Source organism: Oncorhynchus gorbuscha, linkage group LG19, assembly GCF_021184085.1.
Source record: "Oncorhynchus gorbuscha isolate QuinsamMale2020 ecotype Even-year linkage group LG19, OgorEven_v1.0, whole genome shotgun sequence".
Taxonomy (NCBI): Eukaryota; Metazoa; Chordata; class Actinopteri; order Salmoniformes; family Salmonidae; genus Oncorhynchus; species Oncorhynchus gorbuscha.
In genome coordinates, this window is record NC_060191.1 from 35,461,321 (window position 1) to 35,479,110 (window position 17,790).

Below are 17,790 nucleotides of genomic sequence, written 5' to 3' on the forward strand. Positions count from 1 at the left end.
GAACCACACACCCTTTTCACTTAGAATTCTCCTCTACCTTCTCTTTGCTATCTCTCCCCTCTCCCCTCTCCCCCGGTCCTTTCCTCTCCTCCTCCAGTTTGCAGAACCTGCGGAAGGAGAAGTCTCGTAATGCCGCTCGTTCCCGTCGCGGCAAGGAGAACTTTGAGTTCTTTGAGCTGGCCAAGATGCTCCCTCTCCCCGGGGCCATCACCAGCCAGCTGGACAAGGCCTCGGTCATCCGCCTCACCATCAGCTACTTGCACATGCGCACCTTCGCCAGCCAGGGAGACCCGCCCTGGTGCCCCCTGCTGGAAGGAGAGAACCACTGCAGCAAAGGTGAGCCCTCACCCTTGCCTTACCCATGATCTTAACCTGAAATGACTGGAAAACTCAGTCTCCGATGCTGCAACAAAAGCATTTGACAAATTGTACTGTAGGTGTATCAGCATTGTAACAGCACTATACTATTTTATGTAGTCCCTCTCTTACCCAATGCACCTCGCAGACACACACATCACTTCACCTAGTACACCTTATTGAGCTCCCCCTCATCGCAGAAAAGAGAAATGGAGAGAGAGAGACAGAGAGAGACACACAGGGAGTGAGAGACAGAGAGAGACACACAGGGAGTGAGAGACAGAGAGAGACAGAGACAGAGACAGAGACAGAGAGAGAGAGAGAGAGAGAGAGAGAGAGAGAGAGAGAGAGAGAGAGAGAGAGAGAGAGAGAGAGAGAGACAGAGACAGAGAGAGAGAGAGACAGACAGACAGACAGACAGAGACAGACAGACAGACAGACAGAGACAGACAGACAGACAGAGAGACAGAGAGACAGACAGACAGAGAGCCAGACAGAGAGCCAGACAGACAGAGACAGACAGAGACAGACAGAGACAGACAGACAGACAGACAGACAGACAGACAGACAGACAGACAGACAGACAGACAGACAGACAGACAGACAGACAGACAGACAGACAGACAGACAGACAGACAGGTTGAGAGACAGACAGACAGACAGGTTGAGAGAGACAGAGAGAAACATAGAGAGAGCAGGCAGAGAGGTTGAGAGAGACATTGAAACAGAGAGAGACACAGAGAGACATTGAAACAGAGAGAGACACAGAGAGACATTGAAACAGAGAGAGACACAGAGAGACATTGAAACAGAGAGAGACACAGAGAGACACAGAGAGACATTGAAACAGAGAGAGACACAGAGAGACATTGAGACACAGAGAGACATTGAAACAGAGAGACACAGAGAGACATTGAGACACAGAGAGACATTGAGACACAGAGAGACACAGAGAGACATTGAGACACAGAGAGACATTGAAACAGAGAGAGACACAGAGAGACATTGAAACAGAGAGAGACACAGAGAGACATTGAAACAGAGAGAGACACAGACAGAGCTGCACAAAGACAGGGAGACAGAGAGAGGACACAAAGGAAGGGGGAGCCTATTGGTGCAATTTGTAATTACAGAAATGAGCTATATAACAAGGAGAGTGTGATTATGAGGGTTGTCTAATTGCTACTATTACAGAGGGGAAACAACTCAGCTACAATTAGGTGTGTGTGTGTGTGTGTACAAGCGCGCACGCGCGTGTGTGTGTGTTTGTCCGCGTGTGTGTGCACGCGCGCATTTTATAAGAGCATCTGTGAGGAGTGCGTGTGTATGTGTGTGGGGTGTGTCAATGGTTTGTCTGTGATGGTGCGTTATCATTTTTTGCACAAGTGTGTGTGTGTGTGTGTGTCCGTTACTCTCAGCAAGTCCTCCTGAAATGAGACAAACCCATGATATCACATTGATACTGTGTAAGACGTGAACATCGATATCACTTGCCTTACGAACAATGACAGTCTAGTTCTCCTTTGACTGCACGTTAATAAAAAAATAAGCAATTATATTCTATTCACAAGCATTCGGGAAAACATGAAATTATGACGCCCACACATTTTTGGCATGACGCTGGAATGGAGATCATCCTCCTGCTGCCCGAATAATTGTCACCCGACCTGGGACCCAGAATTCAGAATAACGTCACAACGTTCCTAATCCAACCTCAGGTATCAACGTTCCTAATCCAACCTCAGGTAACAACGTTCCTAATCCAACCTCAGGTAACAATGTTCCTAATCCAACCTCAGGTATCAACGTTCCTAATCCAACCTCAGGTATCAACGTTCCTAATCCAACCTCAGGTAACAACGTTCCTAATCCAACCTCAGGTATCAACGTTCCTAATCCAACCTCAGGTAACAACGTCCCTAATCCAACCTCAGGTAACAACGTTCCTAATCCAACCTCAGGTATCAACGTTCCTAATCCAAACTCAGGTAACAATGTTCCTAATCCAACCTCAGGTACCCTAAAACGTAAACAATCGATCAAATTTAAGACGGAATAAACTGTTTCTAATACCGGATAAAGACAACGTCCAACGCACACCAAAACAGTAGAGTCCACCTGGAGAGACACTTACAATGAATAGGACTACTTCTTCATTTCTCCAAAGAAAAAGAAGCCATAGGAACTGCAACCAGGTTCCTAATAATAAGGGTATCCCATAGAAAACAATTGGAAAATCCTATGACCTCAATTTTTTGCCCCTGGATGGTTTGTCCTCTGGGTTTTGCCTGCCATATCAGTTCCGTTATACTCACAGACATTATTTGAACAGTTCTAGAAATGATTGAGTGTTTCCTATCCAAATCTACCAATTATATGCATATCCTATCTTCTGGGCCTGAGTAACAGGCAGTTTACTTTGGGCACGCTTTTCACCCGGAGGTGAAAATACTGCCCCCTACCCAAGAGAGGTTAATATTATGAATGGAGTTGTTGCTATTTGTAACTGTAGGCCTCAATTAGCATAGCCAACTAATGTTAGCTAGCTTAACTAGCTACTCCCGGTTTGATGCAGTCACGATAGTGACTATGTAATCCCATTTGGTGATAAATAACCTAGCTATGGCAGCTATCAGTCTACTATAGCATCGAAGCAGCTTGATTGGTTGCTGTCTCTCTTCTCTCGTCTCTCCCTCCCTGCTCCCTGTGCCACTCACTCACAGTACGGCCTCTCCCCCACCTGCTAGAGTGGCAACTCTCTCTCGCTCCTCCTATTGTCTGCTGCTTCCCTCATTCGTATCGAACCAAGTCTGGATCCGACCAAGTCTATACGGAACGGGTCTAGTTGTCCTCGGGTCCGTTCGAAATGGGTCTCTATGTTTGAATATTTAATTAATGCATATCGGGTCTGGGCGGGAAGGCTCCAGGTCCATTTCGCCACGGGTCCAAAAACCTCTAAACCCCAAACCCTGCTGCTGCATCACGGTGCCTGTAGTTAGACATTGGAGTACCTACAGTGTGATGCATGGCTGCAATTCCACTGTAGGAATGTGGAATTACGTGTCCAGACGGAATCCCGAAGGGGACTCTTGCGGTGGCGTCCCTCCTCTGTCATTCCCCTCTCCTCATCCCGGGGGTTGGGCAGTGGGGGTTGGGGTGGGTGAGGGCCACGGTGGTAAGCGAGAGAGGGGATGGGGGGGTGGTAGTGTGGTTTTTGTCTGCTTCCCACGTTTCAAAGCCAATCTTGAAAAATGAATAGACAGGGGAAAATCAATTGCATGACCTTCACACAGCGAGGGAGCGGGAAGAGAAGGAGAGAGATATATGGATGGGTGGTGGTTGACGAAAACGAAGGAGTGGTAGAAAGGGAGAGAACCAGCTGAGGAAAAGTAAAATCTCTCAAAGATGTATAGTGATGATTTTTCACCCATTATGTGTGTGTGTGTGTGTGTGTGTGTGTGTGTGTGTGTGTGTGTGTGTGTGTGTGTGTGTGTGTGTGTGTGTGTGTGTGTGTGTGTGTGTGTGTGTGTGTGTGTGTGTGTGTGTGTGTGTGTGTGTGTGTGTGTGTGTGTGTGTGTGTGTGTGTGGTGTAGGTTGGGTCTCCAGTGGAGTGCATTAGTCCTGAACCTTTAATTTCATGTATTATTCAAGACTACTGTATATGCACGGGTGATTTGAGCTTTTGAGAGAGAATCTCTCTTTCAGATATGACTTCCACCCTGTAGAAATGCCAAATGTTGACCTGTCTATTTTCCCGAAGCATCCCAGTATTTGGCAAGTTTGACAATATTGTAGAGATTTAGTCTAATGACAGAACACGCTGACTCCACAACACGAGCCTCTAAGATCTTCTGAAGACACCGAAACAGAAGCCACGGACCAATCGGAAGGAATATTCTGTCACTGGTTGTGAGGTCAAACTCACCTCTTTCTGTCTCTCGCTCTCTCTTGCTGTCTCTTGACTCCCACTTCTCTGTCTCTCTCTGTCTGTCTCTGTCCTCTCTCCCTCTTTCTCTCTCTCCGTCTTACTGTCTCCTCATCACTTCTCCTCCGTCGCTCTCCCTCACTTTCTCCATGTCTGCCTCCCACCTAATTCTCGACGTTTAAAGCAGCGGTGGCTTTTAAGGGAAGTTAATTGCACTCAAATTATGTTCGACCGCGGAAGAAGTGAGGGAGCGACAGTGAAAGAGAAACAGGGAGAGAGAGAGGGAGGGAGGGAGCAACAGTGAAAGAGAAACAGGGAGAGAGAGAGGGAGGGAGGGAGCGAAGGATTGCAGAGTGAGAGGATAATTGCGGTGGAGAAGGACGTTGCGATTATGGTTGCTCTTTCTCTCCTGTCTGTCGTCTCAAACCCTGTCTGTTCTCACAGGGGTAACACACACACTCACACACACACGCACACGCACACACTCATACAAACACGCACACACACACACTCTCAAAATTGGAGTTCAGTAAAGAAGTTGCTAGGTGATGAAAAGCCATATGAAACGACAACTAAGCAAACTTGAGTAAAAGAAAGAGAAAAAGAAAGAGATGAACCACATGTGGTGATCTACAGGTCCAAAATGATTGGCACCTTTGATAAATATGAGCAAAATAAAGAAACACTGAGTTATATCTGTATGCTTAAAAAAATGGACAATTATATTATTTTAAACAATTCCTCAGAGAAATATACTTTTTTAACAAGTAGTATTTTTTTCTCAAAAATGATTGCCACCCCAGTTTTCAATAACTTTCACTGAGTCATTTTCTGAAATGTTTTAACGAGATTGGAGGACACATTGGGAGGGATCTTAGACCTGGTGTGCGTGGCCTGGTGTGCGTGCCCAAAGAGCTCTGTTTTCATGCCTTGCACACCAGGCCACTCACACCAGGCCATGCACACCAGGACCATTAACACCAGGCCATGCACACCAGGCCACTCACACCAGGCCATGCACACCAGGCCACTCACACCAGGCCACGCACACCAGGCCACTCACACCAGGCCATGCACACCAGGCCATGCACACCAGGCCACTCACACCAGGCCACTCACACCAGGCCACGCACACCAGGCCACGCACACCAGGCCACTCACACCAGGCCACTCACACCAGGCCACTCACACCAGGCCACGCACACCAGGCCACGCACACCAGGCCACGCGCACCAGGCCACTCACACCAGGCCACGCACACCAGGCCACGCACACCAGGCCACGCACACCAGGCCACGCACACCAGGCCACTCACACCAGGCCACGCACACCAGGCCACTCACACCAGGCCACACACACCAGGCCACGCACACCAGGCCACGCACACCAGGCCACGCACACCAGGCCACGCACACCAGGCCACGCACACCAGGCCACTCACACCAGGCCACTCACACCAGGCCACGCACACCAGGCCACACACACCAGGCCACGCACACCAGGCCACGCACACCAGGCCACACACACCAGGCCACTCACACCAGGCCACGCACACCAGGACCATTAACACCAGGCCATGCACACCAGGCCACTCACACCAGGCCATGCACACCAGGCCACTCACACCAGGCCACGCACACCAGGCCACTCACACCAGGCCACGCACACCAGGCCACTCACACCAGGCCACTCACACCAGGCCACGCACACCAGGCCACGCACACCAGGCCACGCACACCAGGCCACTCACACCAGGCCACTCACACCAGGCCACGCACACCAGGCCACGCGCACCAGGCCACGCGCACCAGGCCACTCACACCAGGCCACGCACACCAGGCCACGCACACCAGGCCACGCACACCAGGCCACTCACACCAGGCCACGCACACCAGGCCACGCACACCAGGCCACGCACACCAGGCCACTCACACCAGGCCACTCACACCAGGCCACGCACACCAGGCCACGCACACCAGGCCACGCACACCAGGCCACTCACACCAGGCCACTCACACCAGGCCACTCACACCAGGCCACGCACACCAGGCCACTCACACCAGGCCACGCACACCAGGCCACGCACACCAGGCCACGCACACCAGGCCACGCACACCAGGCCACTCACACCAGGCCACGCACACCAGGCCACTCACACCAGGCCACTCACACCAGGCCACTCACACCAGGCCACGCACACCAGGCCACTCACACCAGGCCACTCACACCAGGCCACTCACACCAGGCCACTCACACCAGGCCACGCACACCAGGCCACTCACACCAGGCCACTCACACCAGGCCACTCACACCAGGCCACTCACACCAGGCCACTCACACCAGGCCACTCACACCAGGCCACTCACACCAGGCCACGCACACCAGGCCACTCACACCAGGCCACTCACACCAGGCCACTCACACCAGGCCACTCACACCAGGCCACGCACACCAGGCCACTCACACCAGGCCACTCACACCAGGCCACTCACACCAGGCCACGCACACCAGGCCACTCACACCAGGCCACTCACACCAGGCCACTCACACCAGGCCACTCACACCAGGCCACTCACACCAGTGGTGGGTTGGACGTCGAAAGACGGAAGCATAAGCAGAAAATCACCTCGAACCTCCTGTAAAATGTGGTGGTGGATCTTTGATGTTATGGGATTATTTTGCTTCCACTGGTCCTTGAGGCCGTTGTGTAACCGATGTGAAATGGCTAGCTAGTTAGCAGTGGTAAATAGCGTTTCAATCGGTGACGTCACTTGCTCTGAGACCTTGAAGTAGTGGTTCCCCTTGCTCTGCAAGGGCCGTGGCTTTTGTGGAGCGATGGGTAACGATGCTTCGTGGGTGTCAGTTGTTGATGTGTGCAGAGGGTCCAAGGGGCGAGGAGACGGACGAAAGTTATACTGTTACACTTGTTGAAGTCATGAACTTTACCCAGTACCAGGACATTTTTGGCAAAAACCTGGTTGTCTCTGCCAGGAGGATAAAACTTGGCCTCTAGTAGATCTTCCAGAAAGACAATAACCCCAAGCACACGTCAAAATCCACAAACAAATGTTGGCCATAAAAAAAATAATCAACATTTTGCAATGGCGATCTCAGTCTCCGGACTCATTTGTGAGAACCAGTTATAGCCTTCAGTCCTAGTTTTGATTCACCTGCCTATTTCCCTACCTGTGACCACGATTCCTCTGCGTGTGAATCTACACCTTTTTCTCCCCGAGTATCCATTACTGAGGGGTAGATTCACGCGCAGAGCGCGGCAGGTGTTTATTTAGCCTTCGCAGAAGGCAGGAGCCGTGGTCACAGGCAGGCAATGGTCACACACAGGTAGGCAAACAGGCAGGTAAATCAAAACTAGGACTGAAGGCTTTCGGAAAAGCTGACCACGACTCCATTTTGCTGATCCCTGCCTACAGGCAGAAATTAAAACAAGAGGCTCCCACGTTGAGGTCTGTCCAACGCTGGTCAGACCAAGCTGACTCTACACTCCAAGACTGCTTCCATCACGTGGACTGGGACATGTTTCGTATTGCGTCAGATGGGAATATTGACGAATACGCTGATTCGGTGTGCGAGTTCATTAGAACGTGCGTCGAAGATGTCGTTCCCATAGCAACGATAAAAACATTCCCTAACCAGAAACCGTGGATTGATGGCAGCATTCGCGTGAAACTGAAAGCGCGAACCACTGCTTTTAACCAGGGCAAGGTGTCTGGCAACATGACTGAATACAAACAGTGCAGCTATTCCCTCCGTAAGGCTATTAAACAAGCTAAGCGTCAGTACAGAGACAAAGTGGAATCTCAATTCAATGGCTCAGACACAAGAGGCATGTGGCAGGGTCTACAGTCAATCACGGACTACAAGATGAAATCCAGCCCAGTCACGGACCAGGATGTCTTGCTCCCAGGCAGACTAAATAACTTTTTTGCCCGCTTTGAGGACAATACAGTGCCACTGACACGGCCTGCAACGGAAACATGCGGTCTCTCCTTCATTGCAGCCGAGGTGAGTAAGACATTTAAACGTGTTAACCCTCGCAAGGCTGCAGGCCCAGACGGCATCCCCAGCCGCGCCCTCAGAGCATGCGCAGACCAGCTGGCCGGTGTGTTTACGGACATATTCAATCAATCCCTATACCAGTCTGCTGTTCCCACATGCTTCAAGAGGGCCACCATTGTTCCTGTTCCCAAGAAAGCTAAGGTAACTGAGCTAAACGACTACCGCCCCTAGCACTCACTTCCGTCATCATGAAGTGCTTTGAGAGACTAGTCAAGGACCATATCACCTCCACCCTACCTGACACCCTAGACCCACTCCAATTTGCTTACCGCCCAAATAGGTCCACAGACGATGCAATCTCAACCACACTGCACACTGCCCTAACCCACCTGGACAAGAGGAATACCTATGTGAGAATGCTGTTCATCGACTACAGCTCGGCATTCAACACCATAGTACCCTCCAAGCTCGTCATCAAGCTCGAGACCCTGGGTCTCGACCCCGCCCTGTGCAACTGGGTACTGGACTTCCTGACGGGCCGCCCCCAGGTGGTGAGGGTAGGCAACAACATCTCCTCCCCGCTGATCCTCAACACGGGGGCCCCACAAGGGTGCGTTCTGAGCCCTCTCCTGTACTCCCTGTTCACCCACGACTGCGTGGCCACGCACGCCTCCAACTCAATCATCAAGTTTGCGGACGACACAACAGTGGTAGGCTTGATTACCAACAACGACGAGGCGGCCTACAGGGAGGAGGTGAGGGCCCTCGGAGTGTGGTGTCAGGAAAATAACCTCACACTCAACGTCAACAAAACTAAGGAGATGATTGTGGACTTCAGGAAACAGCAGAGGGAACACCCCCTATCCACATCGATGGAACAGTAGTGGAGAGGGTAGCTAGTTTTAAGTTCCTCGGCATACACATCACAGACAAACTGAATTGGTCCACTCACACTGACAGCGTCGTGAAGAAGGCGCAGCAGCGCCTATTCAACCTCAGGAGGCTGAAGAAATTCGGCTTGTCACCAAAAGCACTCACAAACTTCTACAGATGCACAATCGAGAGCATCCTGGCGGGCTGTATCACCGCCTGGTACGGCAACTGCTCCGCCCTCAACCGTAAGGCTCTCCAGAGGGTAGTGAGGACTGCACAACGCATCACCGGGGGCAAACTACCTGCCCTCCAGGACACCTACACCACCCGTTGTTACAGGAAGGCCATAAAGATCATCAAGGACATCAACCACCCGAACCACTGCCTGTTCACCCCGCTATCATCCAGAAGGCGAGGTCAGTACAGGTGCATCAAAGCTGGGACCGAGAGACTGAAAAACAGCTTCTATCTCAAGGCCATCAGACTGTTAAACAGCCACCACTAACACTGAGTGGCTGCTGCCAACACACTGTCATTGACACTGACCCAACTCCAGCCATTTTAATAATGGGAATTGATGGGAAATGATGTAAATATATCACTAGCCACTTTAAACAATGCTACCTTATATAATGTTACTTACCCTACATTATTCATCTCATATGCATATGTATATACTGTACTCTACATTTTACAAGCATTTCGCTACACTCGCATTAACATCTGCTAACCATGTGTATGTGACAAATAAAATTTGATTTGATTTGATTTGATTTGATTTATAATGCTGGTTCTCACAAACGAGCTGGGAAAAGGCTTAGTAGAGTCAAAACGAACAATACCTCACAAAGGCACAAACAGAATGAACTGAACTAAATAAGGAGCTGATGAGACCAGGTGAGTAACTAAAATGAAAGACAGGGCTATGTTCAAGAACACAAAGAAACAGGGCTACGTTCAAGAAGACAATGAAACAGAACACAAGGTTGACTAAGAAAATGAAATACAGAACCTTACAATACCCCATAATTACAAACTGAAAACATGTTTTTAGAATCTTTAGCAAATCTTTTGCAAATGTATTGAAATTAAATGCATAAATATCTCAATGACACAAGTATTCACACAGTATTCACACAGTATTCACACAGTATTCACACAGTATTCACACAGTATTCACACATGTATTTCCCCCAAACATGACGCTTTGTATTCAAGACATAAAGACCATTTCTCTGTCAAATTGTTTGCTGTTTTACTTTAGTGCCTTATTGCAGGATGCATGTTTAGGAATATTGTGTTTATGCTGTACAGGCTTCCTTCGTTTCACTCTGTCACTAAGGTTAGTATCGTGGAGTAACTAGAATGTTGTTGATCCATCCTCAGCTCTTCTGTCACGGCCATGAAAACTCTAACTGTTTTAAAGTCACCATTGGCCTCAAGGTAGAAATCCCTGAGCAGTTTCCTTCCTCTCCAGCAAGTTAGGAAGGATGCCTGTATCTTTGTATGCAACTTATTATGTGTCTTGTTAAGCACATTTTTACTACTGAACTTATTTAGGCCATAACCAAGGTGTTGAACACTTATTGACTCAACATTTTTCAGCTTTTCATTTTTAATTCATTTGGAAAAAATCTCTTTAAACATAATTCCACTTTGACATTATTATGTGTAGGTCAGTGACACGAAATCTCAATTTCATCCGTTTTAAATTCGGGCTGTAACACAACAAATTGTGGAAATATTCAAAGGGGTGTGAATACATTCTGAAGGCACTGTATGTTCTCCAATCTCATGTTTTGTTTTTAGAAAAAGGCTCACTGTTATCCTCGCAAGGTGAGGTGTTGAACGGCATTGAACACCGGGTGGCAATAATGTTGAGCCTTATCTTTTTGAGAAACTCTAAACAGGACTGGTTCAACTAAATCTCTATCTGAGCGATTGTATTTGGTATTTTTTAATTTTTTAATTTCACCTTTATTTAACCAGGTAGGCTAGTTGAGAACAAGTTCTCATTTGCAACTGCGACCTGGCCAAGATAAAGCATAGCAGTGTGAACAGACAACACAGAGTTACACATGGAGTAAACAATTAACAAGTCAATAACACAGTAGAAAAAAAAGGGGAGTCTATATACATTGTGTGCAAAAGGCACGAGGAGGTAGGCGAATAATTACAATTTTGCAGATTGGTATAAATAATAGAATAGTCCCGTTTTTTAACAATACATACAATATAGTTCAGTATTTGGATTATTTATTAAACTGTTTTTCTCTCATATTTTTCAAGAGTGCCAAAACTGTTGAACCTGACTGTATTTGGTTCCCATGGTAACGTCATAACTAGGTTTAAAGGTCAACAGCTATGGGGTGGAAAGTTTTAAAAAAAAGAGAGGTGGGGGAGGGGTGAGTGAACTTGGACTAAATTATGTATAGAACAGAAGCATAAATATCAAGCAATCAAATTTCTCTCTTCTATCAGTGAGGAACATCAGGAAGAGCCCCCAAAAGCTGACCTGCGAGTCACACTGTAATTAACATGGACGCTTCATCCCATTCCACAAATGAAATTAAAACACGGAGAGCAAATCTAGCCAAGCTAATTAAAAGTCAATGTGATAGAAGGTACCCCAAGAGCTCTCCTATGACACACACACACACACACGCGCGCACACACACTTATTTCCACTAACACAGAAGGATCTTTGTTCCCAGGGTGAGATACCCTGCACCTTCGTAAGGCCCCTGAACATTACCATCACCACACACACACACACACACACACACACACACACACACACACACACACACACACACACACACACACACACACACACACACACACACACACACACACACACACACACACACACACACACACACACACACACTGTTGAGACTGTTTTGGTTTCTTGGCCGCCCAATTGTGTGACCCCAGGCATGGCAGGCAGGCGGGTGGAGTGACTGTAGTAAATGGATCTGTGTGTAGGCTCATCTGTCAGCCCCACTGGCCTCATGTCACACCCACCATTTCCTCAGGCCCCCTGACAGTATTCATCGCCACTGATCACCCATGGTGGGGGGCTGTGTGTTATGATGATGGGGGTTGGTACCAGACCTCTCCCCGTAGGCCCCACTAGGGTCCAGGCATGCAGGCAGAGCGACAGGGTCCCCTCCCCCTCTGGGTTAGCTTCTGAGTTGTGGCTGTAAGGTCCCCAGCCCCAGATCCCCTTTCAGTCTGAATGGACCAGCCTCATTGATATTCCTAAGCTTTCACACATGGGGACCCCAATCTCACAATGGCACTGGGGCTTTGTCCGGCAACTGTTTATTTCTGAGTGTGAGCGTGTGTGTGTGTGTGTGTGTGTGTGTGTGTGTGTGTGTGTGTGTGTGTGTGTGTGTGTGCGTGTGTGTGTGTGTGCGTGTGTGTGTGCGTGTGTGTGTGTGTGTGTGTGTGAGCGTGTTTGTGTGTGTGTGTGGGGGGGTATTTGTATGTGCGTGCAAGTCTAAAGGAATGTCTTCTCTTCTGTTGGCTGACCGATGGCAGGGACACGATGAACAGACGGATGGGGGACGGATGTGTGCCACCCCCCCTCTGTGTTCAGTTGTAACCCAGAACAGTACTTTAATTTTGCTGTCATAACATGTATTGATTTCCCAAAGCCTTGCAACGACACATGGACAGGGATATCTGGCGATCCCTACACACACTCACTCACTCACTCACGCACACACACACTAACACACACACACACAATTTGACATAAAACGGTAGAAACGGGAATTGTGGATTTAACCCCTGTCTCTCCCTCTCTTACACGCACGCACACACACGCACACACACACACACACACACACACACACACACACACACACACACACACACACACACACACACACACACACACACACACACACACACACACACACACACACACACACACACACACACACACACACACACACACACACACACACAATCTCTGTCCATCTTTCTCTCTCTCTGATACTCTCTATTTTCTCTGTCCAGTTTCTCTGTCCATATCTCCTTTTCTCTATTTCTGTCTTCCTCTTTCTCTCAGTTGTAATTACCTCTGTAAACAGCTATGCTTTGATGGCAATGCTTCTGTAATAGCTTGTGTTTGGGATGCATTAGGAGTGGTGAGGCTGTAGAGGTATGTGTGCGTGTGTCTGTGCCTGGTTGCCTGTGTGTGTGTTAAAAACAGCCATTTCCCTTAGGGCAGTAAAATCAACCACACTATTATATATTTTAAAAATAGACTTTTTGCAGACTAACAATGAAGCATCGTTTAAAAGTGATTAGCTGCCTCATCTATCTGATGTGTGTCTATCTGATGTGTGTCTATCTGATGTGTGTCTATCTGATGTGTGTCTATCTGATGTGTGTCTATCTGATGTGTGTCTATCTGTCGTGTGTCTATCTGACGTGTGTCTATCTGATGTGTGTCTATCTGTGTGTCTATCTGATGTGTGTCTATCTGATGTGTGTCTATCTGATGTGTGTCTATCTGATGTGTGTCTATCTGATGTGTGTCTATCTGATGTGTGTCTATCTGATGTGTGTCTATCTGATGTGTGTCTATCTGATGTGTGTCTATCTGATGTGTGTCTATCTATCTGTCTATCTGATGTGTGTCTATCTGATGTGTGTCTATCTGATGTGTGTCTATCTGATGTGTGTCTATCTGATGTGTGTCTATCTGATGTGTGTCTATCTGACGTGTGTCTATCTGATGTGTGTCTATCTGATGTGTGTCTATCTGACGTGTGTCTATCTGATGTGTGTCTATCTGATGTGTGTCTATCTGTGTGTCTATCTGATGTGTGTCTATCTGACGTGTGTCTATCTGACGTGTGTCTATCTGATGTGTGTCTATCTGATGTGTGTCTATCTGATGTGTGTCTATCTGATGTGTGTCTATCTGATGTGTGTCTATCTGATGTGTGTCTATCTGATGTGTGTCTATCTGATGTGTGTCTATCTGATGTGTGTCTATCTGATGTGTGTCTATCTGATGTGTGTTGTTCTGATGTGTGATGTGTGTTGTTCTGATGTGTGTTGATCAGTGTGTGTTGTTCTGATGTGTGTTGATCAGTGTATGTTGTTCTGATGTGTGTCTATCTGATGTGTGTCTATCTGATGTGTGTCTATCTGATGTGTGTCTATCTGATGTGTGTCGATCTGATGTGTGTCTATCTGATGTGTGTCGATCTGATGTGTGTCTATCTGATGTGTGTCTGATGTGTGTCTATCTGATGTGTGTATCTGATGTGTGTCTATCTGATGTGTGTCTATCTGATGTGTGTCTATCTGATGTGTGTTGTTCTGATGTGTGTTGATCAGTGTGTGTTGTTCTGATGTGTGTTGATCAGTGTGTGTTGTTCTGATGTGTGTCTATCTGATGTGTGTCTATCTGATGTGTGTCTATCTGATGTGTGTCTATCTGATGTGTGTCTATCTGATGTGTGTCTATCTGATGTGTGTCTATCTGTGTGTCTATCTCTATCTGATGTGTGTGTGTCTATCTGATGTGTGTCTATCTGATGTGTGTCTATGTGTGTGATGTGTGTCTATCTGATGTGTGTCTATCTGATGTGTGTCTATCTGATGTGTGTCTATCTGATGTGTGTCTATCTGATGTGTGTCTATCTGATGTGTGTCTATCTGATGTGTGTCTATCTGATGTGTGTCTATCTGACGTGTGTCTATCTGATGTGTGTCTATCTGACGTGTGTCTATCTGATGTGTGTCTATCTGATGTGTGTCTATCTGATGTGTGTCTATCTGACGTGTGTCTATCTGATGTGTGTCTATCTGATGTGTGTCGATCTGATGTGTGTCTATCTGATGTGTGTCTATCTGATGTGTGTCTATCTGATGTGTGTCTATCTGATGTGTGTCTATCTGATGTGTGTCTATCTGATGTGTGTCTATCTGATGTGTGTCTATCTGATGTGTGTCTATCTGATGTGTGTTGTTCTGATGTGTGTTGATCAGTGTGTGTTGTTCTGATGTGTGTTGATCAGTGTGTGTTGTTCTGATGTGTGTCTATCTGATGTGTGTCTATCTGATGTGTGTCTATCTGATGTGTGTCTATCTGATGTGTGTCGATCTGATGTGTGTCTATCTGATGTGTGTCTATCTGATGTGTGTCTATCTGATGTGTGTCTATCTGATGTGTGTTCTGATGTGTGTTGATCAGTGTGTGTTGTTCTGAGTGTGTCTATCTGTTGTTCTGATGTGTTGATCAGTGTGTGTTGTTCTGATGTGTGTCTATCTGATGTGTGTCTATCTGATGTGTGTCTATCTGATGTGTGTCTATCTGATGTGTGTCTATCTGATGTGTGTCTATCTGATGTGTCTATCTGATGTGTGTCTATCTGATGTGTGTTGTTCTGATGTGTGTTGATCAGTGTGTGTTGTTCTGATGTGTGTTGATCTGTGTGTGTCGATCTGACGTGTGTTGATCAGTGTGTGTCGATCTGACGTGTGTTGATCAGTGTGTGCTGTTCTGATGCGTGTTGATCAGTGTGTGTTGATCAGTGTGTGCTGTTCTGATGTGTGTTGATCAGTGTGTTTCGATCTGATGTGTGTTGATCAGTGTGTGCTGTTCTGATGTGTGTTGATCTGTGTGTGTCGATCTGACGTGTGTTGATCAGTGTGTGTTGATCAGTGTGTGTTGTTCTGATGTGTGTTGATCAGTGTGTGTTGTTCTGATGTGTGTTGATCTGTGTGTGTCGATCTGACGTGTGTTGATCAGTGTGTGTCGATCTGACGTGTGTTGATCAGTGTGTGCTGTTCTGATGTGAGTTGATCAGTGTGTTTCGATCTGATGTGTGTTGATCAGTGTGTGCTGTTCTGATGTGTGTGTCGATCTGATGTGTGTTGATCAGTGTGTGTCGATCTGACGTGTGTTGATCAGTGTGTGTCGTTCTGATGTGTGTTGATCTGTGTGTGTCGATCTGACGTGTGTTGATCAGTGTGTGTCGATCTGATGTGTGTTGATCAGTGTGTGTCAATCTGATGTGTGTTGATCAGTGTGTGCTGTTCTGATGTGTGTTGATCAGTGTGTGTTGATCAGTGTGTGCTGTTCTGATTTGTGTTGATCAGTGTGTGTCGATCTGATGTGTGTTGATCAGTGTGTGTCGATCAGTGTGTGTCGATCTGACGTGTGTTGATCAGTGTGTGTCGTTCTGATGTGTGTTGATCAGTGTGTGTCGCTCTGATGTGTGTTGATCAGTGTGTGTCGATCTGACGTGTGTCGATCAGTGTGTGTCGATCAGTGTGTGTCGATCTGACGTGTGTTGATCAGTGTGTGTTGATCAGTGTGTGTCGATCAGTGTGTGTCGATCTGAAGTGTGTCGATCAGTGTGTGTCGATCTGACGTGTGTCGATCCGTGTGTGTCGATCAGTGTGTGTCGATCTGACGTGTGTCGATCAGTGTGTGTTGATCAGTGTGTGTCGATCTGTGTCCCTGCAGTGCGACGCTCCTCCCACTCTCTGGCCACTGACATGTTCGAACAGCACCTGGGAGCACACTTGTTACAGGTAAACATCACACACACACACATGCGGACACACATACGCAGACACACACACACAGGGTTCCTTTCAAATGTATTTATTATACAGTACAAGCGTGTCATTGAGAACAAAGAGCATTTTAAAATAGTACACATTTAGCCAGGTCATTCAAGAGGTTAATTTTCTTCACTTTTGTTTGTTGACACGTTTAATCTATTTAAATGTTTTTCCAAAAATATTCAAATATTCAACCATGTAAACATTATTATCGTCACAGCATGCTGCAATTGTTAGTGGGACAAGGTAGCCATGTTTATTCCTGTGACAGTCTGACAGTGTGACGCTGCTTCTCTGTTTTTACGTCTCCTCCTGCCTTTAAAGACATGCTTGGACCCCTCTGACGTCTCCTCCTGCCTGTAAAGACATGCTTGGACCCCTCTGACGTCTCCTCCTGCCTTTAAAGACATGCTTGGACCCCTCTGACGTCTCCTCCTGCCTTTAAAGACATGCTTGGACCCCTCTGACGTCTCCTCCTGCCTTTAAAGACATGCTTGGACCCCTCTGATGTCTCCTCCTGCCTTTAAAGACATGCTTGGACCCCTCTGATGTCTCCTCCTGCCTTTAAAGACATGCTTGGACCCCTCTGATGTCTCCTCCTGCCTTTAAAGACATGCTTGGACCCCTCTGATGTCTCCTCCTGCCTTTAAAGACATGCTTGGACCCCTCTGACGTCTCCTCCTGCCTTTAAAGACATGCTTGGACCCCTCTGATGTCTCCTCCTGCCTTTAAAGACATGCTTGGACCCCTCTGACGTCTCCTCCTGCCTTTAAAGACATGCTTGGACCCCTCTGACGTCTCCTCCTGCCTTTAAAGACATGCTTGGACCCCTCTGACGTCTCCTCCTGCCTTTAAAGACATGCTTGGACCCCTCTGACGTCTCCTCCTGCCTGTAAAGACATGCTTGGACCCCTCTGACGTCTCCTCCTGCCTTTAAAGACATGCTTGGACCCCTCTGACGTCCCCTCCTGCCTTTAAAGACATGCTTGGACCCCTCTGATGTCTCCTCCTGCCTT

General features: G+C 47.6%; 1 protein-coding gene across 1 annotated transcript in view; it reads left to right on the forward strand.

Annotated features, from left to right (window-relative positions):
• The window catches only part of LOC124005867 (neuronal PAS domain-containing protein 1-like), a 59,659-nt gene that overhangs the window by 13,359 nt on the left and 28,510 nt on the right, over positions 1–17,790 (forward strand). Inside the window, exons 3-4 of the mRNA XM_046315493.1 lie at positions 98–336; positions 16,674–16,741. Coding sequence (XP_046171449.1) covers positions 98–336; positions 16,674–16,741 — 307 coding nt within the window. The remainder of the gene's footprint in view (positions 1–97; positions 337–16,673; positions 16,742–17,790) is intronic.